At 40.9% G+C, this 25,753-nt stretch overlaps 1 protein-coding gene and 1 pseudogene across 2 annotated transcripts in view; both read right to left on the bottom strand.

Annotated features, from left to right (window-relative positions):
• Positions 1-25,753, bottom strand: part of PDE11A (phosphodiesterase 11A) — a 450,256-nt gene that overhangs the window by 275,051 nt on the left and 149,452 nt on the right. For both annotated transcript variants that reach the window (XM_051849396.2, XM_051849397.2), the window contains exons 3-4: positions 12,678-12,767; positions 7,443-7,583 (exon numbers count right to left, since the gene is read on the bottom strand). In XM_051849396.2, the coding sequence (XP_051705356.2) occupies positions 7,443-7,583; positions 12,678-12,767 (231 nt within the window). The remainder of the gene's footprint in view (positions 1-7,442; positions 7,584-12,677; positions 12,768-25,753) is intronic.
• Positions 1,696-7,208, bottom strand: LOC103348817 (NAD kinase 2, mitochondrial-like; annotated as a pseudogene).

Genomic DNA, 25,753 nt, shown 5'->3' with positions numbered 1-25,753 from the left:
AAAAAAAAAAAATCATCCAACAGCAGACTCATCAAATGACAAACGCCCTAAACAGCACTCTGGCCTCAGAATCAGTCCTTAAGGCATTCGGATCTGGCTAAAAAGCCCATGAGAGCATTTCACAGTGGCAAAAAAAGACCTGCATGAAAGATCTCAGTGGTGAGATCCCAGTGGAAAGAAGGGGCCATCAAAGAAGGCAGTACCTTTCTCTGAAAGGAGGAGAGAACTTCCACTCTGCTTATGGCCCTATCTAAATAAATGATGGAGTTTGTGGACTCAAAAGGCTTCCATAGCCTTGTCAGCTCATGACAAGAGCCTCGGGTGATCACTGACATCATAAATAAGAGTGTCAATTGCTAAATCAACAATAGGAGTCACTATGAACTTGCTCCCCATGTAGGATCTCTGTCCTTAATGAGTTGTACTATGAGAATTAACAGTAAAACTTGTCTTCAAACAGTACCTTATACTTTGTGTGTCTGTGTGCAAACTATTGAAATCTTTACTTAGTATAGAGTTGATCTTCTGTATATAAAGATAACTAAAGATGAAAAAAATCATCCAAATTCAAAATAGCTATTGGGTAATTAATACATTTGTAACATAATGCTTTTGTCACAAAATATGTATTTCATCCAGCATTGTTAACAGTAACTGGAGCCGGCGCCGCGGCTCACTAAGCTAATCCTCCACCTTGCGGCGCCAGCACACCGGGTTCTAGTCCCGGTCGGGGCGCCGGATTCTGTCCCGGTTGCCCCTCTTCCAGGCCAGCTCTCTGCTGTGGCCAGGGAGTGCAGTGGAGGATGGCCCAAGTCCTTGGGCCCTGCACCCCATGGGACACCAGGAGAAGTTCCTGGCTCCTGCCATCGGATCAGTGCAGTGCACCGGCTGCAGCGCGCCGGCCGCGGCGGCCATTGGAGGGTGAACCAACGGCAAAGGAAGACCTTTCTCTCTGTCTCTCTTTCTCACTGTCCACTCTGCCTGTCAAAAAATTAAAAAAAAAAAAACAACTGGAATGAAAGTTGAATCAAAATATTCTTACACTTATTTATTTCAATTAGGTCCATGTCAGGATCTGTCAAAATTCCCCATCATGATCATAAAAATTGTATTTTAAAATCTTGATATTAGCTATCACAAAAATATGCACTAATCAAATGATGCATGTTTGGTCTGATCAATTTCACAAGATTAGGAGGAAAGAGAAGGAGAAACATTTTTAAAGTTAAATTTCAGATCTTGAACATTTAATCCTTTATTTAAGCCTACCTCTAAATAGAAATGGACTAGGAGTCCATTTCTTCAGCAAAACTATTTTTCCAGTAGTCAAAATTTTTCACCTGAGGAAATCCTTCACTGTGCTAGAAGCAGAGTTCAAAGTTCATCTTCTTAATTTATCATCATTGAAGCAATCGTCACATCATTAAATTAAAGTTCTTCCTTCTATAACCATACAGACACTCCCACAATAAGAAACACAAACCTTTGAGGAGAAAGAAATTCCACTCCCGATTACAATTTCCTGCAAATGCACACCCTAGGATGTAGCAGGTAATGGCTCAAGTATTTGCCATGTACATGGGAGATCCAGATGGAGTTCCTGACTCCTAGCTTTGTTCTGGCCCAGTTCTGAATGTTGTGGGCATTTGGGGAGTGAACCACAGATGGGAGTTCTCTCTCTATCTCCTCTATCTTTCAAATAAATAAAATATATATAAAAGAATATTTAGCAGCCTCGAGTTGCAAACTTTTAAATATTGAATGACTAGGTTTTGATCCTGTCCCTGAGCTCATTTTCTTTTCCCATGGGCCATCTAAATGACATTTCATAGTAGGAAGCCCTGCATCATAGACTTACCCCTGCAAAGGCTTCCTTTAGTGCTTTAGTGCTCTCCCTGGTAAAAGTTGAGGTCCTGAAATCTCAGGCCTTCCATCATGAATTTTTTTCAGTGTTGAATCTCACTACTATGTTGATTCAAACTTAATTGCTGTTTATGAAGGTCCACAGGACTTTGCCAGTCCCTTTCAGGTACAACTGAATCACTGCATCCATCAGTACCTGAACTCACCATGATGGAACTTCTGCTCAACTTCTGGGAAATAACGTATATACCCAACAGGCAGACATAAATGACCCACAGGCCATCTGGATCAGAGTTTACCTTTATAACTGGTTTTAGTTTGTCCAAGTCTTGACTTGCTGCCAGAAGCACTGTGGTATCAACTCCTGCAGCCATGACAGTATCTGCCTATCAAAGAGTCTCTGTATCACGTCCTTTCCCATTTGCTACCTGAACCTCAATCCCTTCATTCTGTAAACTGTCTGCAACATGTCTACATTTTTCCATGTGAATACAATGCCATTCATGCATTCCACTGTAACCAGAGTCCTTCAATGCAAATAGCTTCTTCAAGTCCTCCTCCAAGGGCTCCACATAGCAGTATGACTGCTGCTCCAATTCATTCTGGGTGGTTTGGGCCACTACTACCTCCTTGGAGGAGCCACAGCCTGAAAGCTGGCAAGACCACCCCTGAGCAGCTGTGCAACAGGGCCACCCAACCTAAAACACAAGCTTTTACCAACATTTACTGTATTTTTGTATGACAGTCACAATTTTCCCCTTATAAAATTATATTTTAATAGGTAAGACAGAGGATTTTTATAAATCGCAGCCAATGTTTCCAAAGCATTCTTCCCAATCCATCTAATTTCAAATGTTTCCTTTGTCTTACATAAGAACTGAATACAAAATGACTGACTAGAGATGGCAATTTGTGTATTGATTATACATTTCACAGGCTACAGATATAGCCATACAAAAAAGTAACATTATTTTTCCATAACATAACTAAGTCACTTCTGGAGCTCCAATTCTGACAGAAGACAAGAAAGACTAGTCAAAGTCAGACACTGCAGGTTTTTGGTCATTTCAGATTCACACTCATTCGATACTAAAATTGTCACTAGAAGACATGCAACGTTCCGGGTATTTCGGAGAAAACCAGATGCTTGATCATCATCTTCTCTTCCAGAGTTGCCCTGCTGAAAGGAAAGCTGGCCCTGTGGGGGTCTCAGCAAAGCTACCCCTACCATGGGACACGCTTACACAGCCATAGCCCTTCCAGGTCTGGGACACATCCCTGTGCCTCCCTCATCCTGATGTCAGCTTCTTCAGGTCCCAGTGCACCCTCTGACAACTCATGTCAAGAAATGGGGGAACCATATTTGCTTCTTATGCTTCTCAGGGTTTTAGAGGGGGAACAAAGGCTCTCACTGACCCCTGGCTCCCCTGGCATTGACACCTCTCGTCTTTTTCCCCTTCATGGTGTCTGGAGGAATTGGCAAAGACTCTCCCCTTACCACTGCCACTACCACTACTGCAGGGGGTACCTGAGTTCTAGGGCAAGGTGAGGAGGACTGGGCACACCACTTTTCTTCTCTCTGACTCTTCTTTTGGTCTGAACAGCCCAAGGTTGGGATATTGTAGGACTTTACCTATTCTCTCCCTATCTATTGCTCTGTTCACAACTTTAGGATCTGATACTTTCAAATCTTAAGGAAAGCTTGGCTCTTAAAAATGAGAGTTTTGGTTTTTGAGAATAATAACATTCCCATACATTTTATAAGCCTATTTAGAAATGTGAAAGCCCAGAATGTAGCTGTTTGTTTCTATCTTCTGTGTAATTCCTCCCTTCAAACCACATACCACGCTGTCTGGAGAGTTAGGAAGGGGAGAGGAGTAGAGAGCATAACTTCCCTTGACACCTTGATAGGAATCCATCCCCTTCCACCCGCCCCCCCCCCCCAGCTTTCTTTTTGTTACATAGACAACTGCTGGCTATAAAACACCTGAACCTGGAAACAGTACACTACATAGGACAAATCTGTTTGCAGTTATCATAAACACTAGGGGCACCCAACATGATGGACAAGGTCAATGAAGCATCCTGCTTCTGGTATTTCATGACATAACAAGGAAAGAAAGGTCCTAAGTAATAACGGGAAGATATAATTAAGAGAAAAATTTGAATACTGGATTTATTGGTGTTGTTAAGGTCTTAATATGTATTTCTTTATAACTACAGGACTATCTTCATTGTTGAAATTCTTTTATTAAAATCATTTTGTCAATAGGGGCCGACAAATTAACTTTGTCAAATCTGAAAATCTAATACATCTCTCACCCTGAAACAATTTCCTAAACCTCCAAGTAGGAGAATGGCCTTTCCTCTATTCTCACATATATGAGGATCCATGAATCTATTCTGTTCAGCTGCTTATTTCCAAATAATTCACCTCTAGTTTTAAATACATTTTAACAGTTTCAACAGGGAAAATTCCACCCATTTCTTCATCTTTGTTGGTTGTTTTTGAACAAATTTTTAGGCTTTTTATACGTGTTTCTTTTCTATGTGAACTTTTAGAAATTTGCCAATTGTGTGAATTCCCATTTTTGCTTTCTCTTCTCTGAATAGATAAAAGTCTTTCTAAGTTTACTGTTTGTGAGTCAAATGAGATCATGTGGGCTGGCATCTGGCCTAGCGGACTCTGGTTAAGATGCTCATGTCCCACATCAGAGTGCCTGGGTTCAACTCTGAGCTCTGGCTCTTGACGTCAGATTCCTGCTAACGTGGACCCTGGAGCCAGCAGTGATGGCTCAAGCAATTGGGTTCTTGCCACTCACAAGGGACACCTGGACTGAGTTATTAGCCCTGGCCTAGCCCCAGCCATCCATTGCAGGCCTTGGAGAAGTGACCCAACAGGTAGAAGATCTCTCTCTTTCTCTCCCTCTCTCTCCTTCTCTTTCTCCATCCCCCTTCCTCCTCCCTCAAATCCAAAAATTTAAATTTTTCCAAACCAAATCACATTTACAGGTGTTGCTTAGGTCCTTCTCTGATAACCACTCACAGCCCTCATTCAATCCATTTGACCAAGCTTTTAATGTTATCTCATCCACACAGCATTTTGAGATGGGGAAGGAGGAAGTACTCGCCAAAGAACAAGATCTCTGCACAGTTTTCTGTTCAAACCACCAAGCAAGCACCCGATTTTGGAGTCTAGTTTCTTCTTCAGCCTGGCAACTTCTCTGTTTCATGGTGTGACTGTGCCTGGTGTCCTTCTGATAATTTCTATGTGACAATTTGGGTGGTTCACAGAACAGAGGCACTTACAGGTCTGAAAGGGTGAGAAGCTCTGTGAAAAGTGTGTTAAAGGAAAGCAGAGCCTCGTGGGTTTCTTGTATGGGGATGCCACACAAGTAAACGTCCCTCACCCCCAAATTCCCCTGCTTCTGACCCGGGCAATCGCCTTCACCAGAAAATCATCACAGGTTCTGAAATAATCGCAGGCACACTGATGTCCTGTTCGTTTTCACATGGATCACTTTGACCTCCAGACCTTGCCCCTCCAGCTTAGAGGAGTTCGTCCTCACGTTGAGATGAAGGAAGTGGGAGGAGAGAAGAAATGACGAGGACTGGAACAGCATTTCCTGCTCTGTTCCCATCATTATTCTTAAAATATTCAGCACTGAGAACAAAAGCGGCCCTTTCAGTTTCAGCATACACCTTTCAGCCCAAACCCTCACTGCTCGTGCCATCTGCTCTTTCTGGATGGTGCTTTTTTGATCACTTTCTCTACCTCATACCATGGAGATATTGCTGTCCCTGCTATCCCCTCCAGCTCTGCCCCCACCTACAGGATCAGTTTTAATCATCTGTACTTTTACACTTGATTTGCCAAAGAGCTAGACCACACTAAAAAAAATAGTTCGCACTAGAAGATGAGCAGGAATGACCAACTTTCGCTGATTTAAATAACTCTCCCGTCTGTTTACAACTGAGCTGGCAAACAAATAGATTGTCCTTGTCCACATTCTAGCCTGGCTTGACTTGCTCCCCAGGGACCTGGTGGTAGCAGTCGAAGCCTTTGCACAGTGAGGGTTTCTCTGTGCCCATGAAACCTGCCAGGCAACAGCGAGCACCCCCACCCTTCCCATTCCTTCCAGAGCCTTCAGAGATGGCAGTGGGGGTGGCTCTGGGGAGCCCCTCAATTATCTGAGAGCTGCTCCCTGGTGTGTCAGATTCGGAGGACCACTACCTGCTAAATAGGTGAGCCCCAAAGGCACTCAGGTGTTTCACAGGGTATCTGGAAGCACTCCCAAGTATGGGCAGTTGGGGTGTGTGTGTGTGTGTGTGTGTGTGCACATGCAGGCATGCAATGCAGCATGTGCATGGTTCAGTGAGTCTTACACAATCGAATACTCACAAGTCTAGTTGTGTAAATCACACCCACTGAAATAGGAATAACCTCAAGCTCTGTTAAAATCTGGGGAAATACTCCAACAGGTTTTAATCATAGATTTTTTTTTAAAAAAGTTGTCATTTTTACAACACTTATTAAATCTCTAAAATTTCCCCTAAGGTTCTATTCTGTGAAGGAAATAAACCTAAAGAAAAAGGAAATCATCTTCCCTGAGTAGAGTCTGGTAAAATATCATCCTCTGAGGTAGCAGGACAGCTCTTCATTGCTAGAGGACAACTGGTGTTTCGAGGAGAGTTTTCAGCCAGGGTATTATTGCTGCTGAGGGTCTAGACTTTCAACTTGCAAGAACTTAGATGGATGATGGTGATTATTTTCAATGTTGCTGTGTATGTACCCAGCTGATATCCCCCACAGAGCCAAAGGGCGGAACAAAACCTGCAAGTCAGCCATAGATCAGCACCAGGCAGAGGCCTGCAACCCTGTGGCTGATGTTTCCCTGGGGAGTCCCAGGAGCCCCTGTGGTGAAGCAGAAAGGGGCCTCTCGCCACAGTAGGCTGGTCTGTGTCACAGCCATCGGTCCAAAGGCACAGTGAAGGAACCTGGGAGTGGTTTCCAGCAGGGCAAGCCTGCTGCAAAGAACAGCCTGGCTAAGGCTGGTCACCCCACTCAGCTCAAGTACAATTTGTCTAGGTTCCAAGAGCTAACGTTTCTCCAGCCACTTGTTTGCCTTCTCCTCTTCTGAAGAGGACTGTGGAGTGTTGTCTGCAGTGCAATCCACTCCCAGAAACACCAGGGGCCTTCCATCTATGGGGAAATAAATTGGGAGCCTGATGCTGGAGTTTGTCTTCTCACTGAGCAGCGTGAAGAGTGGGCAAATCACCCTTAGTCCATTTTGTTCCTTCCTCTGTAAGTACCTAGGGCTGGGGTACAGTTCCAAGGTCCTCATCAGCTTGAGAGTCTGTTTCTCCAGTGACAGCAAAACAAGATGAAAATGCAGGCACAGGAAAAAACAAAAAGACAGAAACAAAAGCTCTCCTCTGATAAAAAGTCACCTCGTGGATAGAAGAATCAGGAGGAGAGTGGTTCCGGTCGTGATTTCACAAGTTCAATTACAAATACACTCAACTTGCTTCTGCGCACACAGTCTCCAACTCAATACGCAAAGTAAAGGAGGACTTACGGGTGAGTCGATGTCCTCCAGGAGTAAAACAGAACAGCGCTCACATTTCAGCAGAGTCTGGGCCCGATGCATTATTTTCTTGACAATCTTCTCCAGGTCAGTCTGTTCTTCAAAGAGGTCATTGACCACCTCCAGCAAAGCCTAGGGAGGATGGAATGGATGCATTTAGGTGGACACAGGGCTGGGGGAAAAGTTGATGTTTTGTTTTCCGCATAAAACTCCATTCAAATCTTTGCCCTCATCAGATAAATATCTTTTGTATGGCTAAATTTTTAAAGCTTGTATGATTGTTTTAACATAGTTTCAGCATTTATTTTTATAGCACACTCTTTAAGTGTGAAACACAACCTGAGAATAGAACCAGCCAATAGAAGAGGGAACACAGAGTTCTAAGCAATAAACTTTCTCTCTCCCATGGTAGATTTTCAGCAATGTGACCAAGTATAAATTTAATATTTTATAGAAAATAAATACTTAATTTTTTTTACAAGGTCCATTTACTTCAGAGAATTCCAAAGCTCTTCCTCACTTTCAAGAAGAAATATCTGCTTCCTCAAATCTGGTACTTATTTTCACTAATTCATATCTCTCACAGAATTCTGAAAGCATTATAATGTAAATGTAATTAAGGTTCAGAGCCTTCAAAAAAATATGCAACTCCACTAATCCCTGCACACAAGAAGAGGAAATACTGCCTTATTCCAAATTATCCAAAAGAACATTTGGATACTACTATATATCTCAGGAAAGAAAACACCATAAAAACATTCTGTTAAAATTGCAGGACGAGAGGCCAGCATTGTGGTGCAGGTCAAGCTGCGGCCTGAGATGCCAGCATCCCATATCAGAGTGCCGAGTCGAGTCCTGGCTGCTCTGCTTCCAATCCAGTTTCCTGATACTGCAGCTAGGAAGACAACAGAAGATGGCCCATGTACCTGGGCCTCTGCCATCCACGTAAGAGACCAGGATGGAGTTCCTTGCTCCTGGCTTCAGCCTTGCGCAGACCAGGGTGTTGTAGCCATTTGGATGGGAACTACCATATGGACAATCTCTCTCTCTCTTGTTCTGCCTTTCAAATTTTTTTTTAAACCCATAGGATGAAAAGCACACAAAATGAAGAAAAAACTTTAAATTCCAGCTTGAAAACTGATCTAAAAATTAAGTTATAATGACCTGTCATCTCTAGCTAAGTTAGGTTGCAATTTTTTCATTGAAATAATATTGTTTGGAATTTTTACTGGCGTGGGTATTTCCAGAGATTTAAGAAGAGTGGGCTATGTGCAGGTGGTAGATATTATGCCTCTATCAAAGAGCAATCAGAAAATTTCACAGCCAATGAATGGGCCAGAGGGTGCTTTATTCAATAGAATTTAATAAGATGTGCAATTTCAAGTCTGACCTCTCACAAAAGGATTTCATGGATTTTCAAACTCACATCTATTCATTTTGGTGGTGCTCGTCTTCCCAGGGGGCATGACTAATTTTCAACTTCACTAATGAATTTGATTTGTTCCGAAACCATTTGAAACATGTGAAAATTTCTTCTCTAACTCTGTTTGGGTAGAAAAGCATCTGAATGAGTGAGGGGATCCATGCAATGAAGCCAGTTTACTCAGCAATAAAGGGGACCAAAGATCCTGGGTAGTGACATCTCCAGAGAAATATTAGCACAGTTATAAGGACTCTATATTCCCAAAGCAATGAGAAACACCAGTAAGTTAAAAAAAATTTTTAAGTGAATTCTTTTTTGTTTTAAGTGAATTCTGACTGTGGCACTTGGACATAAAATTGCTGGAAGAGGTCAATGTAGAATAACTTCAGGTTCAAATGTAACATAAAAAATGAGGCAACGGTCTGAATGAATTTAAGAGCAAAATTTCCGGTTATTAATAAAGAAAACATTTCTTGCATCACCCGGCCTGTTTCTTCAGATGGAAAATATTAACTGAACAATTATTTAACTTTTCAATCTGTAGTGACAGCATGGAGAGAGCATCTGGGACCTATATCTAAGAACATTGATCTCAGAGGAAAAACTAATTATGCCTTGGGTCTTGCACTGGCAAATCACATTATAGTAATTTTATTGTTTCTAATTCAAAATTGCTGCTTTGTTAACAAGTGATGAAAGCTGTACGAATAACAAAGCAGACTGGCTCCAGACTAGGAGAAAAGGAGAAGCATGATTCACAGTGCCACAGACACAGGAAGCATTTCACACAGCTGAATGCTCCCTGCACCTTGCTGTCACGTGCCTTCCGGAAACAAGTGTCTCCCTTTCCTTCTCCTCCTTCCAGAAGGCTTCTTTGGCTGTTGGGCTCATCCTGAGACCTCCTCTCCTCTCTTACCTACACATTCATCCCCAGATGAAGGCTGCTAGTCCCCTCTCTTTAAATGCTGTGTGTTGATGCTTCTCAGATTTCAACCCCCAGTCCTGACATCATCCCAAACCACTGGACTCCTGCCCCCAGCAGCCAAGTCCAAAGTCGTTTTCACGCAGCAAGTTCTGTAGATTTCACCGTTAATTTTGTGGGGACACTTTTACTTTCTACGGCCCCAGTCTGAGTCACATTAGTGTTTCACTTCAAAACAGTTCTCTCTTAACCTGTGCTGTCAGTCTTCTCTCAGGGGCTCCAGCCAGTTTACTGTCTCCAGGGAAAGCCAGAGTGATCACTTTTAAAAGCAAATTAGACTTAGCTCAGAGTCCTCTACTGGCTTCCATTGCATACAGAATAAAAGCCAAAGTCTTTGCCCAGAGGCCTTTCTACCCTCTGACCAGGGAGCTCATCTCCCCATCCTCATTTTCGTTTCTTTCTTTCTCTCTGCTCTCTAGTAATACTGGCCAACCTTACTCCTGCCCCAGGGCCTTTGCACTTGACATTTCCATTGCCTATAGTGTTCTCCCCAGAACTTTGCATGGAGCCAAACTTCTTCATTTGGCTCAAGTCTGTGCTCAGAGACCATCTCTTTAGAGAGACCTTCTTCATCACTCCCTAAATTAAAACACTCTCACAATTCATCCTTCTGTGGCTAAACTCTATCCCTTCATTTTATTTAAGTTTACATTTCAGCATTTAACCTTGCCTGATATTACATTACTTTAAAATTGTTTCCTGGGGGCTGGTGCTGTGTCATAAGTGGGTTAAGCCACTGCCTGCAAAGCCAACATCAGATTAGGGCGCCGGTTCAAGTTCTGGCTGCTCCACTTCTGATCCAGCTCTCTGTTAATGTGCCTGAGAAAGCAGCAGAAGATGGCTCCAGTGGTTGCACCCCAACACTCTAGTGGGAGACCCAGAAGAACCTCCTGGCTTCAGTCTGGCCCAGGCTTGGCTATTTGGAGCCATTTGGGAAGTGAACCAGAAGATGGAAGATCTCTCTCTCTCTCTCTCTGTATGTTTGTATGTATGTAATTCTGCCTTTCAATTACATAAAATAAATCTTTAATTTTTTTTGTGTATATCACCTATTGTTGCCACTAGAATATTAAGTTCTATGAAGGCAGGGACTTTGTTTGGATGGCCACTAATGAAAACTGCATGATAAATATTTGCTGAATGTGTAAATAAATTGTGCCATGGATTTATAATACATGAGCCTTCCCTTAAGGAGCTCATAATGTCGTTGGAAAGGAGGGACATATTTAATTTTATTGTACAGTGTGACTGCAACCCACAACAGAAAAATGGCAGTACCTACAAAGAGGAACAATTAGAAGGGAAGGTTAACTGGAAGGCTGAACGAGTCCTTAAAGGAGTGCAAAGCAGATGCCAGTGAGGGGGGAATAGCAGCCATGCGGCACTGAAGGCAGAGGGGGATAAAGTGAAACAAACAGGTTATTTTCTGGCCACTGGGGATTTTGTTGCTGAATGCCAGATGGAAAGAGGGGACTGGTAGAACATGAGGCTAAAGATAAAAAGCCAGCCCAGGTCAGAGACAAAGCAAAGGATGCCATGCTGAGGAGTACGGTTGGACTAGTCAACTGTGTTCATCTGCTTATTAATAAATGATAATATCCAGAAAATGAAATTTTTAATCAATTTGATTGCCAGAATAACAGGATTTCTTTTTTTTTTTTTTTCTGAATCCTACTGTCACTCTGTAGGAGTTCATATTTGTTTATTAAGGTCATAAACATTTGGTAACCAAAGTCTTTCTACTTTTGTTGCTATTTTCTCATTCCCTTCTTATTGTGGATAGAAATTAACATTCGAGAATAGTATCACAGTTGTTCAAATTTGGGGAAAGTTTATCCCTAAAATTAAAATTATTTCACTTAGTAGTAACTAAGTGAACTTTTTCATCAGGGCAAAGTATATCAATATAGGGCATAAAACACATAGGACAAAAGTTCATGTAAGAGCGCAGCATTTGGGACAAAGGTTAAGTCGCTGCTTGGGATACTGCATTCTGTATGGGAGTGCCTGGGATTGAATCTTGGCTCTTCTGCTTCTAATCCAGCTTCCTGCTACTGCAAACTCTGGGAGGGCAGCAGGTGAAGGTTCAGGTACATGGTTTCTGTCACCAGGTGGGAGATCCAAGTTGTGTTCTTGGCGCCTGACTTTGGCCTGGACCTGGCCTAGCTGCAGATGAACAGATTTCAAAAATTTTTGAACATCTTCCTGTTCAATATATTTCTAAGTTGGACACTAATCTTCCTATATTTAAAAGTAGAATGACTCTAAGATAATTTAATCTCTATTTGATAAATTAGCATTTTTGATATTTGGTTTTTGCATTTTTCCTATTCAGTTCTAATAACTCATGAAGGTATATGGGGATGATCCCTCTATGTCTGTTTCTTTATAATGCTACATTATTGTCCCAAATATCTTGTAATGCCCTTTTGTTTCTGTCTGGAGTAAAATCACATTTGTAACATATCTTGATTCTTAACAGAACTAAATTATAATAGCACCACCAAATTTTGTTATCACTTCAAAGTTACAAGACAGCCAGAATTCATATGCTGCTATATAGTATAGAAAGTGAAATTCATTTCCTTTTTAAAAGAAGGTAGCACTATTTTACCCAAACAACAATAAAGAATTGGTGTCCACTTCCATTTGGGCTTATTGCTTTTTGTGTCTCCACAACCACAGCCCTGCAGGAGTATACAGATAAAAGATTCCTGGACTATTCAAAGATCATCTGTTGTTTTTAAAAGATGTAGTGAGTCACAGAAAACAGAAACACAGAGTGCTTTGAGGACTGTCAGAAATGCTTCTTTCTACTCACCCTGCTTCTTTCATATTCTTTCCTTGAGGCAGCAAACAGCTGTGCATTGGATATGGCGATCCCACAGAACGGGAGATACATCTGCATCACCTGGGGCGAGGAGAGCATTAAGAGCATCAAAACACATGACCACTGATCCATCTACTACTGAACTAGACTCAGCATTTCCTACATAGGCCTGGCCACGATGTTTTCTTTTGCACCATACACACCGAGTACAGGCTTGTGAATACAAGTATCTTAACTTCAGCAGGAGATATTTTTCAGAGTTAACTATAATACAGGGTAAATCAAGCTTTAACTAGGCAATTCATGTCTATGAAGACATAAAGTGAAATCACTTTACGATTATGAGACCTATGTTAGGAGGAACTCTATTTAAAGCATTTAGTATTCCTTCCTTGATAAAAGAATGAAGAAGTGAATAAATTGAAATATCTGGAACTTAAGGCTCGTGTCCCTGCTCACATTTGGAGGAAGGCAGAATATAAGTTCATTTCCTTGCACATGTGTATCTGTAGCAGGGGGCTTAGCTTGACTGTAGATCTGTTGGAACCAGATGTAAGCATGCCTGTTGGGATGGGCTCAGCAGGAACTTGGGGGCCAGAGGGCTTCGTTACTTTTGCAGATCTCTAGTCATGTCCACCACTGATGCTTACATAACTGGACATGAATGCAAAGTGATAGGATGGCTCTACAGAAACCTATTGGAGGAAAGCCTGGGGAACTTGTGAGAGAGATTTCTTAAGGGAAGAAACACACAGCTGCGATGAGCCTGACCCCAATAAAGAATCTCCCATCACTGCAAGTCTGGGTCTAGGAATTTGCAGGACTGCCTAGAACTTTTACTCAACTTCATCTCCAGAATCTGATTCGTGAGAGAGAGAAGGCAAAAAGAAAACAAGTTATTTCCCCCAAAGTCTTCACAACTTGGAATAAACAAGTGGCATTGCTTTGGAATGTCTCTAAAGCATAGGGAAAGGGCACCTTTTATATCAATCTCTCTGCCTCTGCTTCTCGCTCAGGCTATGGTGCCCTGCTGAGAGGGGTAGAGCTGTGGCAACACAGAGCAGATCAGACCATGTGCAGCAGAGGGCAGCTTGGAGTTCACCATGGGTGAGGGCTGAACATAGAAGACCATAGACTCAGTCAGAAGCACATGTGAAATACTCCAGGGACACCCAGAACAGAATCACCACAAGTGGAAGGTGACTTGGCCAAGGACTTGAAGTAGACAAAAGATGAAGGGCAAATTGCATCCCCTACCATTTTTTTCTATTAAAATCATGCTTTGGGGGCCAGCACTGTGGCACGGTAGGTAAGGACACTGCCCACAGCACTGGCATCCCACTTGGGCACCAGGTCAAGTCCCAGCTTCCCCACTTCCAATCCAGCCCTGCAAATGTACCTGGGAAAGCAGTGGAAGATGACCTAAGTGCCTGGGTCCCTGCATCCATGTGGGAGACCTGGAAGAAGCTCCTGACTCCTGGCTGTTGTGGCCATTTGGGGAATGAACAAGTGGATGGAAGAGCTCTTTCTCTGCCTCTCCTTCTCTGTAATTCCGACTTGCAAATAAATTTAAAAAAAATCTTTTTTAAAAAATCCTGCTTTGGCTACTTGGGCATGCTCAATTCTGATCTATGGCTTCTCAAAGGTTTTTCAGACCCCCATGGAGGCTTGAAGCTATGGCTTCATTTTTATGGAACAGAGAGAAACAATGGGAGCAGCATTAAAGAAGAGAGCTCTTAAAAAAAAAAAAAAAAAAAAAAGGCAGCAGCAGCAACTAGCTTTGGGAAAGTCTATCAGCGGGTAGCAGGGCCCTGGCTTCCAGACGGGAGTTTAAGGCCAATTTACATTCTTGGTGGTAGAGGGTAGGGAAATAGCAAAAGGCAGGAAGGGTGTCTGAGCGGGTATTAAATGTGGGGCACAATGTTACAGAGACATAGAAATGATTGTAGATAAGGGCCAGAGCAAAGCAGAGCCCATGGGTGAGAGCCCTGTGGCGGCTCCAGCTGCAGGGTACAGAGTGAGTGAGGGGCTGAGAACCAGCTGTGCCACATATACAGCCAGAGGGGCACAGAATTAGGGCCAGTGGGTGCAACTCAATGTTCCTGAAAGACTGCAAACAGCCCAAAGCACACTGTCAGTCAATAGCAAATCTTATCTTTATCCAAGCTTGTTTCTGTTAAACCTAGTATTTAGTCTAAAAATTATGAATTTCTAAATACTTCTTCCAAATAGGAAAGCTATACTTCATAATTAGTACAATGTACTATCAAGAAAGCATGAAAGTCAGATTGATATGATTAGTCCTTTGATATACCCCCACTGTGTCTGGAAAAGCACCCCTTAATTCAGCCCTGACAGATGAATGCTATTAACTCGTCACAACCTCAGCAAAATCAACTCTTCAATCCTCCTCCATTTTAAATGTCTGACAAATGCCACTTTTATGAAATTTTCTTATGTAGCTATAGAAAACCCCTTGCATCACCATGTAGCTCTGATTCTTATTATTCAGTGGAGATGACAGAAACAACAAAATCTCTGCTAATGTAAGCCAATTATGAAGCATTTAATATGGCATTTTGAATAGCAAAAAAGGTGCACGCTACCTTATTTTGTGTACCCTAATTTACAGTTTAATGCTTCTCTACAGCAGCATCCAAACAAAAGCCAATGATAAAACCAACATCCCACTTATTGTATTGGATGTGTATATCAGCTCATTTGAACAAGATCTGCCTGTGGTCTAATGTCAGACAATGAGTTAACAATGCAACACACATTATTACTATCTCAAGTTTAATACTGAATTTAATTATATTCATAAGATTATGACTGGTCAGCCTAATCTCTGGGGCCAGACTCAATCACACTATAGACATCCATGTAACCATATATATATAACATATAGCATATATAAATATATATAAAACAATATAACCATAGTGTACCTAAATAACTATGTAGGAGAAGCAAGCAAATACATTTTTGAAAAGAGGAAGTAAGAAAAAACTGAAACATGTGGAAATTGAAAAACAAAACATTTTTGTATTTTTTCAATCTCAAAGCAAGGTAACAAATGTCTTTTTCTTTCAAGGAACAAAGATAAGTTACTATATTCTGCTCTTTCTAAAGTTCCTCCTTTCCGTATCATATATATTCTTCACCATCTAGTTTCTGAATGCTAAAAGGTCTAAAAAGCCTTAATGACTACGAAGCTAATGAATCTGTGCACCCTTGTGCAGCACTTTTCAGCTTGAAAGCACTTTATGAATGTCAGCTAATTAATCTTTACAACATCCTACTCAGAAAGAGAGTTAAACTGAAAAATCATTAAACAGTGTAAAAAAGTCACTTTAGCTCTGGAAACTCATGAAAATACCACTAATAAGCATAAAATCGGAGCACTGGGCCATCCAACTACGTACTAAAGAAAGACAGTAGGTGGCCAGCCTTTTCAAACTCGCAAACCACAGAGAATGCCTATGGGCAGGTCTGGCCCAATTATACATCATTAAAGAATGCTGGATGTTTACACTGGAGATTCCTAGGGCCATCTTTTTCATGGATTCCACTCCTGGAAGGCAAAACAGCTTGATGTGACACACTACCATCCATGAAATAAACAGGTGAGGGGCTTCTGGAAACTGTTCTCTCAGAATCTCTTCTGCCTCCATGAGTTAACTATAAGGCAAAGCCTCACTGATATGGGGACCACTGATTTGGAACTAGAGGTGCTTTAAGATAATTTTAATTCAAATAGTAAATAAATGCTCAAGTAGAGTCATTAGGAAAACAAATCCAAAAATGAAAGTGGTTACATAATTTTCATGTAACAAAACATTTTCAGAGCCTTTTTAGGATGAAAATATTTTATATAGTCAAAAAGAAAAGAGTTTTGGGTTCCCTAGAGATCACAGAGGAAATCTTTGATTCCATAAGTATCGTTTCATTTTGTTTCTACAAAAATTAAAAAAAGATAATAAGTGGGGCTTTTATTTCAGGAGTCAGAATCATAAATGAATCTTGTTAGTTAATACCAAAACAAAGACAACTGGTTAAAACATGCCTTTTTCTATCAGTTATGTGCCCTCATCAAAGAAAACAGCCTCTAAAATATAAATAGCAACAAAATATACTGTTTGTTTTTTTTTTAAAATCAGCAGGGAATAGATGATCCAATTCCATATTTTTGAAATTGTCCCTGTAAGAATTAATACTCAGAGATAATAAGATGGCAGACTAGGGATGGAGCTAACTGCTCTAGTCTAGGGGATGATAGTTTAAAAAAGTGGAGAGAGTACAAGAGTTGGGGAGGAAACTGCATGGGAAACTCCACACAAATTAGAGGGACACCGTGTATCTACATGGAGGGTGTGGACACCCACCACTCAGGATCCCAGCAGCCAAGAGCCTCAGCACCAGGAAAGTGAGGTGAGACCAGACTGTAGCAGCCCAAACCACTGGCAATAAAGCTGTGGGAAGAGCCTGTTGTGAGCTCGTCTTGGAGCCCACTGGGAGATGGTGTACCCGCCAGCCTAGAGGAAAAAGAAAAAGAAAAGGGGGGCTCATTTCTCTCTCTCTGACCACCCAGCACTAAAGTCCTGTAACTAGCTTAGAGAGGGTGGGCACCATTTTGGACATACGTTAACAGCTGTGCCAGCTTGTGTCTACAAGGACAACAACCAGCTGAGAGGAGAATGCCAGAGTCTGGCTGGGAGGATTGACAGGGGGCTAGGTGCTTGTGAGTGTGGGAGCCTTGTGTGCTGGGACTGTGAAAACACTGTGGCTGCATGGGAAGGCGCAAGGTGTGGTTGGGTCTCTGAGCAGTTGCTGTGGGCAGCTCCACAAGCTCAGGGCTCTCTGATGACCTGGTGAGGATCATTGCTGCAGGACGCATGCTCACACTGAGGACTGCACAGATCCTTTGTGTGGTTCTTGTGGCAACGTGCATAAATATTGCACCCACTAGGGCTAGGACCCATTGTTTTGCTTAGAGCAGAGTAGTTGAACGTGAGACTATGCCAACAGATTTGATCAAACCCTCCTCCTCTGATTAAAAAAAAAAAAAAATGAGAGAGAGATTTACCAAGCCTGACTTGAGTGTCACCCTGGACACTCCTTCACTCTGGAGCTCTGAGGTCACCCCCAGCACGTGCATCTGGGTATTCACTGAAGACACTCCACTAAGCCACAGAGGCATAATCCAGTGATAAAAGCCATCACAAGGGGGAAGAAAGTATCTCCACAAATGCCTAAAAATAAATGCAAACATTTAAGAAACAAGAATAAGGAAGACAACATGACACCCCCAAAGGAACACAATACTTCAATACTAGAATGTGAAGCTGAAGAAATTTAAGAAACACCAGAAACGGAATTAATAAAATTGATTGTAGGATTACTTAGAAGTAATCAGAAGCAAATCCATGAATTAAAGAAATCCAAATATTACATAAATGAAAATTTTTCCTATGAAATTGAGATTTTAAAGAGAAATCAAAATGAAATATTACAAATGAAGAATTCAATATATCTAATAAAAATGAGGTGGAAAGCCTTAACAACAGACTTGGTGAGGCAGAAGAAAGAATATCCGATATGAAGACAAAGAAGAAGAAATTAGAAAACTAAAAAACAGTGTTGGAAATTTATGGGATGCTAACAAATGACTCAATATACGGGTCCTAGGAGTTCCTGAAGGCATGGAAAGAGAGAATGAATTAGAAGCCTTTTTTTAGTGAAAAAATTACAGAAAACTTTCCCAGTTTGAAGAAAGAAAGGGAAGTCCAAGTAGAGGAAGCACATAGAACTAACAGACATGACCAGAAGAGAGCTTCATCATAAAACATTGTAGTCAAACTCTCCACAGTAAAATATAAAGAAAACATTCTAAAATGTGCACAAGAGAAATGCCAGATTACTTTCAGAGGATCTCCAATTAAACTCACAGATAGCTTCTCATCAAAAGCCCTACAGGCTAGGAGAGAATAGCGAGATATATTCCAAGTCTTCAGAGAAAAAAAACCTGTCAACCAGAATACTGTACCCTGCTAAGCGCTAATATATGAGCTGACATAGCCATTCTAATATCCTAATATGGGGAGTGAATCAGTGGATGGAAGTGTACTTTCTCTTTGTTACTCTCTCTACCTCCCAAATGAAAAATAATTTTAAAAAATTACTCCCTGGCTATGTGTATAAGGTATATATAGTAAACACAAATGAATTTCATGTTTTTTTTTTTTTGAGAGGCAGAGTTAGACAGTGAGAGAGAGAGAGAGAGACAGAGAGAAAGGTCTTCCTTTTTCTGTTGGTTCACCCCCCAAGAGGCCGCTACAGCCAGTGCGTTGCAGCCGGCGTGATGCGCCGATCTGAAGCCAGGAGCAAGGTGCTTCCTCCTGGTCTCCCATGCGGGTGCAGAGCCCAAGGACCTGGGACATCCTCCACTGCACTCCTGGGCCACAGCAGAGATCTGGACTGGAAGAGGAGCAACCGGGATAGAATCCGGCGCCCTGACTGGGACTAGAACCCGGGGTGCTGGCGCCGTGGGTGGAGGATTAGCCTAGTGAGCCATGCCATCGGCCCGGATTTCATGTCTAGACTTGGGTCCCATTCACCAAGATCTCTCATTATGGATATGAAAGTATTGCAAAATCTGAAAAAATATCAGATATCTTACACACTCCCAATTCCAGCACTCCCAATTTTTGATAAAGGAATACAACCTATAATAATGTGTTAATATTGACTCATCAGTTAAAACAAATGTACCACACTAATGCAAGATCTTAATAATAATTGTATGTATTAAGGGAAAAGAGTATATGGGAAATCTCTGTATTTTGCACCCAATTTTCTGTAAAACTAAAGTTGTTCTGCAAAAAATAAAGACTATTAATTCAAATGTTTATTTTGGAACAAAAGTTATGAAGTACTAATACATACTACCCACATGAATGAGCCATGAGAATTGTCTGCTAAATGACAGCATAGTGTATGGTTCCAATTTTATGAATTGTCCACTAATTTAAGAATAAGGAATTACAAAAAGGAAGGATCTCACATAGGAGATCCTGTAATTAATGGAAGTACATAGTGTGAATACAGTTTAAATTTAAAGGAAAATTTAGGTATTTCTTATCAGAAAATAGTCTAAGAGGAATTTTCTGTTTATACATTGTGATATCACAGGATTTTTCTAGCATCAGGATATCAGTGTGGACATCCAAACTAAGTTACTCTCTAGTGTCACATTCTGTGTCTATTATGCATGGTAAGTAGGGAAACAATATGATCTATTAGCTGAAACTCAAAAATATTTGTATCAAACTGTAGCTCAAACCCATGTCTTACAGGAGCTGTAAAGTACAAAGTCAGATGGAACAAGTGAGCAAGATAAGATACATAGGTCAACCTGCTTATAAAAATAACCATGACAGGGTTATATAGATGGATACCCTTTGTAAAAGTTTTTCATACCATGAGAACAAGGAGGCCAAATTTACTGTACCATAATATGCATTCATCTTAGAAAAAGTAATTAAAGCTTGTAGGCCTTTTGGACTGTATCAAACAGATGACAACTGCTGATTATCAAGTAAGATTCATGATTTCTGAAAATGGAAAGTGATTAATATCCTTATAAAGGGTCTTGCTAAGCAATAATAGATGAGTTTCTAGTAATAAAATAAGCAAAAGACATAAAAAGGCTGTATTAAAAAACAGAGATAACAGGCTGGCGCTGTGGCGTAGTGGGTGAAGCCGCCACCTGCAGTGCCGGCATCCCAGATGGGCACTGGTTCAAGTCCTGATGCTCCACTTCCGATCCAGCTCTCTGCTATGGCTGGGAAAACAGTGGAAGCTGGCCCAGGTCCTTGGGCCCCTGTACCCACATGGGAGACCTGGAAGAAGCTCCTGGCTCCTGCCATCAGGTGCAGCTCTGGCTGTTGCAGCCATCTAGGGAGTGAAGCAGTGAATCCAAGACCTCTCTCTCTCTCTGCCTCTGCCTCTATGTAACTCTGCCTTTCAAATGAATAAATAAACCTTTAAAAAGAAACAGAGATAACTAACAAATTATGAAAAAATCTTCAGCTTAATTAGTGATCAAATAAGTGTAAGTTAATGCAAAAAATTAGTATTGGTTTTTATCTGTCAGGCAAAATTTAGAAAGAATGACAATACCCAATGTTGTATGAGTGGGGGTAAATTAATATTCTGATGACTGTTGGTGGGAGTATAAATTGATGGAACCTTTCAGGAGGATGATTTGACAGTAGCTATTAAGATTTTTAATGTACATATTGTTCAAACTTAAGATTGTACTTCCAGAAATCTGTCCAACATTAGTATTGCACAAGTGCACAAAGATGTATTTAAAGGATAGTTCACAGCAGCATTATCTGTAAGAAAAACTGGAGTGAATATTAATGTCTAATAATGGGAATATTCACTCCTTAGAGCTTCTGTAGCACTTACGAGTGAAATTGATCTCTTTGAATTGACCTGTAAAGATATTTCGCCAAATGAAAAAAGAAGTTGTAGAAAATAACTTAAGGGTGTGATTCCCCTGTGTTTATCAACTTCCCTAAAACTATTTGCTATATGTATGCAATTTATTTTAAAAATCTAGAAGAAAACACTATCAATGCTAGCACGGATTGTTGCTTGGGAATGTAGTGGATGATGCGATAGAAAATAAAGGTGAAATTGCAGTTACTTTGTGTGTTTCAATACTTTTTTAAACAAAAAGTTAAAAATTCTGTATTTTCTGATGTCATTAAAAATGTACAAACACATCAGTAAATTATCATTAGTACAACATTTAGAATATTGTGTAGCATAGGAAAGTGCTATATGAATGTTGAGTATAATAAATAAGTCCCAATATTGGGATTTTTTTCTAAGAAAATAATTATGGAATGCACAAAGATTTAACTGCAAGGATGTTTAACCTGAGGATTGCTACTCTAAAACTGAAAGCAGCCTAAAGGTCCAACAGTGGATAATTGATTAGGTATATTATGTTAATCCATATAATTAATGGAATATTTATGTTAATTTTAACACCTTTATTGTGTATTCTGCATATCATAACATTCACCCATTTCAAATGAACACTTCAATGATTTTTGGTAGCTTTATGAGTGGTGGTGCAACCATCACTATAAGTCAGTTTTAGAACATACCATCAATAAAATCCCCTATGCCCACGTATAGTTAATCTTGTTACTACTGCTAACCCAGGCAACCACAAATCTACTTTCATTCTCTATATATTTCTTCTTTCTGGGCCATCCAGTGGGATATTTGACATGCAGAGTGATGGCTAGTGTAAAAATTGAGAAAAGTATATATAATATTATTGTGTGATTAGCCTACTGGGTATATGTAAAAGGAAAATGAGAAAAAAGAAAATTTGAATGATATACTCCAAAATGTTAATAGCAGTTAGCCCCAAGGGCTAGAAATACAGGCATTTTTTTCTTTTGAAACCTTAATATCAGGAAAAATAGTTACAAATTCTCTTAGAAAGGACAAGGCTCCTACAGTGGATTTCTTCAGGGTTTTCCCTTCTATGGCATGCTTGAGGATAAAAGGGTGGGAACTTAGAAGTGCCTCCAGACACAACATGGTCATTTCTCTGAAGTTGTGGGGGTGTGGGTGGGGCCAAACAGAAATTATTGGCCAGCATATGTCCAGCAGTCAACAGACAACAACTTCTAAAGATTCGAATATGATGGTGTTGATGCTACAAGGCTACTGGCCAGGAACTGGATATTGGATAAGTGTGGGCTCACTGGAGGATAGTTTAGCCAACACAAGCTTGTTAAGAGAGGGACGATAATAGTGTAAGCTCATTCCAGTCCCCCTGAAGTCCCAGCTTTAATACCCAGGGACAGAAGCAGAAGCACATTTATCCCCCTCTCTTAAGAAAGGCAACACAAAGGGGTCGGCGCTGTGGTGTAGCAGGTAGGGCCACCACCTGCAGTGCCAGCATCCCATCTGGGCACTGGTTCTAGTCCCAGATACTCCACTTCCATCCCAGATCTCTGCTATGGCCTGGGAAAGCAGTAGAAGATGGTCCAAGTCCTTGGGCCGCTGCATCTGCATGGGAGACCCAGAAGAAGCTCCTGGCTCCTGGCTTCAGATTGGCATAGCTCTAGCCATTGCAGCCATCTGGGGAGTGAATCAGAGGATGGAGGACCTCTCTCAATTAACTCTTGTTTCTTTGCTGATTTTACCTCTGTCCATTGTTGAAAGTCTGGTATTGAAGTCCCCTATTACTATTGTATTGGAGTTTTTTCTCCCTTTAGATCCAATAACATTTCTTTTAAATAGCCAGTGCCCTGTAATTGGGTGCATATACATTTATTATAGGCACAACTTCCTGTTGAATGGTTCCCTTAATCATTACCTAGTGGCCTTCTTTGTCTCTTTTAACAGTTTTTGTGTTAAGGTCTATTGTGTCTGATATTAGGATGGCTACACCAGCCCATCAATTGTTGAGGGTTCAATCCAGCTATCCCACATGAGTAACAGAGACCTAACTACTTAAGCCATCACCATTACCCATCAGGGTTTGCACCAGCAGGGAGTTGGAATTAGAAACCGTAGCTGGGCATTGAATGTATATATACACTCCTATGTGGGACATAGGCATTTTAATCAGCCTCTTAACTATTAAGGTAAACACCTGTCCCCTGAAAGCAATTTTATATAATGTTTCTAGTGTGCCTGCATTTTGACTGCAACCCATTACAAGAAATCAGGTGTGGAATTTCTAGTTGTGGTGTCCTATCAGAACTTAGGTTTCAGATTTTGTAGCATTTTAGATTTCAGATTGTTGGGTTAGTGATGATCAACTTACATTCAGTAAAGTCCACAGTCTACATCAGGGACCACTCTTTGTATTGCACATGCTATGTGTTATGACAAATGTGTATATATACCATTATAATATCATACAGAATAATTACCATCCTTAAAATCCCTGGTTCTTTATCAATTAACCACTCCCTCTTTCTCCCCAAGTTCTTGGCAACCACTGATCCTTGTATTGACTTCAAAATTTTGCCTTTACCAAAATGTCACATAGTTGAAATCATGCAGTATATATCCTTTCCAGATTGGCCTCTTTGACTCCATAATATCCATTTACAGTACCTATGTCTTTTCTTGGCATGAAAAAGCTCATTTCCTTTTATAACTGATTGTCATCCCTTGGTCTGGATGCACCAAAGTTTGTTTCTTCACAGATCTATTGAAGAATATTTTTAATTCATTTTAATTTTAAGTGAAAGGCAGAGATTGAAGAGGGAGAAGAGAAGAGAATATTCCATGTACTGGTTCACTCCCTAAATGCCCACAACAGCCAGAGATGAACCAGGAGTCCAGGACTCAGTCCAGATCTCCCAAGTCAGTGGCAGAGATTCAAGTATTTGAGCCATCACCTGCTACCTCTCAGGGTGTGCGGGAAGCTGGAACTGGAAGCTTGGTTGAGGCTCAAACCAGGCACTCTAAGATGGAATGTTGACTCCCAAGTGTCAACTACTGTATCAAACATCTGTCCCACGAAGGGTATCTTGATTGTTTCCAAGTTTTGGCAACTATGAATACAATAGCTATAAACAGTCCTTTGGCAGTTTTTGTGTGGACATAAATTCTCAACTCATTTGACTAAATATTCAGGCGTTTGACTGCAGTATTTATAGTAAGAGCATGTTTAGTTTTGCCAGGAAATTGCCAAATTGCATACCAACATGGCTGTGCCATTTTGCATCCTTGCCGGCAGTAAATGTGAGTTCCTGTTGCTCCACATCTTCTGCAGCATTTGCAGTTGGTGTTTTTGGAATGAGCCATTCTTAAGGTGTGTAGTGACATCTGATTATTGTTTCAATTTGAAATCCCTCTCAGTGACATATATAATACTGAGGATCTTTGCAAATGAATATTTGTCATTTTTGTCTATTTTCTTCGGTACAATCTTTTCCCCATTTTTGAATTGTTTGTTTATTAAGTTTCAGGAGATCTTTATATATTTTGAATATTAGTCCTTTAACAGATATATGCTTTGCAAAGATTTTCCTTCCTGTTCTATTACATTCATTACACATTACATTACTTATTCCATTCATTACACTTTATTTTTGCACATGTAAAGCTCATCCAGCTTTTTATTTATTTGTTTATATTATGATTCCATATAACTTTGGTATTAACAAAAAAAACTTCATAAATTTTGTCATCTGTCTATAGCTTTGTCTCAATATCAATCCACAGAGGACAATCTCCTTTTGTCAACATCTGAGTGATAAGGCACGCTTTATCTGTGGAGGTTAGCTTTTCATTTGGATTTTAGATTACTGTCCTTTCTGAAGAACCATGGGGGCCCTTCCTCTCGACCATCATGATTTCTGTCTTCTATGTCTGCATCCTCCCCTCTTCCTTCAAATAGAAGTGTGTTTTTCCTACACTTGGTATCAGTGTTTCTCTCTTCACCGCATGGTCTGCAACTCCTTGGCATCATAGCTTCACTCCTTGTCATTTGACTTAACATCTGCATCTGTAGGAATGGCTGGCTTGGGGCATGTCTGTGACCTCCCAATCACCAGATACAAAATATATCAACTATTCTAAGCCCTTATCCTGGCTGCAGCCTTTCATACTTTACTGCCAGGTAGACATCAAACATCAGCTTCCTTGTACTACACACTCCTTTTTCTCTTTCCGCATTTCTGACACCTCCTTTGAATTTACATTCCCAAGGTCAGTCTTTGGCCTTCTAACTCTCTCTTTGTTCAGTTTCCCTCTAAAGTTTCCTTTATGGTCACAATATAGGAATATACAGAATAAAATGGAGTGGCCATGCAAGAATTGCTCTTTCAGCAACAGGTAGTTAGAAAAGGCAATGGGCTCAGTGCTGCTGCAGAGTGCAGCTGAGACAACCTTGTCCCCCTGCTCACTGGCTTCTCCTGCCTCTCTTCAGTTGTGAGCCATCACTGATTCTCGTGTTCGGACTTCAGTCTCCTGTGTCCCCAGTTCTACTTCCTCTCAATCACCTCTGCTGA

This window comes from Oryctolagus cuniculus, chromosome 3 (genome assembly GCF_964237555.1).
Source record: "Oryctolagus cuniculus chromosome 3, mOryCun1.1, whole genome shotgun sequence".
Lineage (NCBI taxonomy): Eukaryota > Metazoa > Chordata > Mammalia > Lagomorpha > Leporidae > Oryctolagus > Oryctolagus cuniculus.
This window is presented reverse-complemented; position numbering and strand designations above follow the sequence as displayed.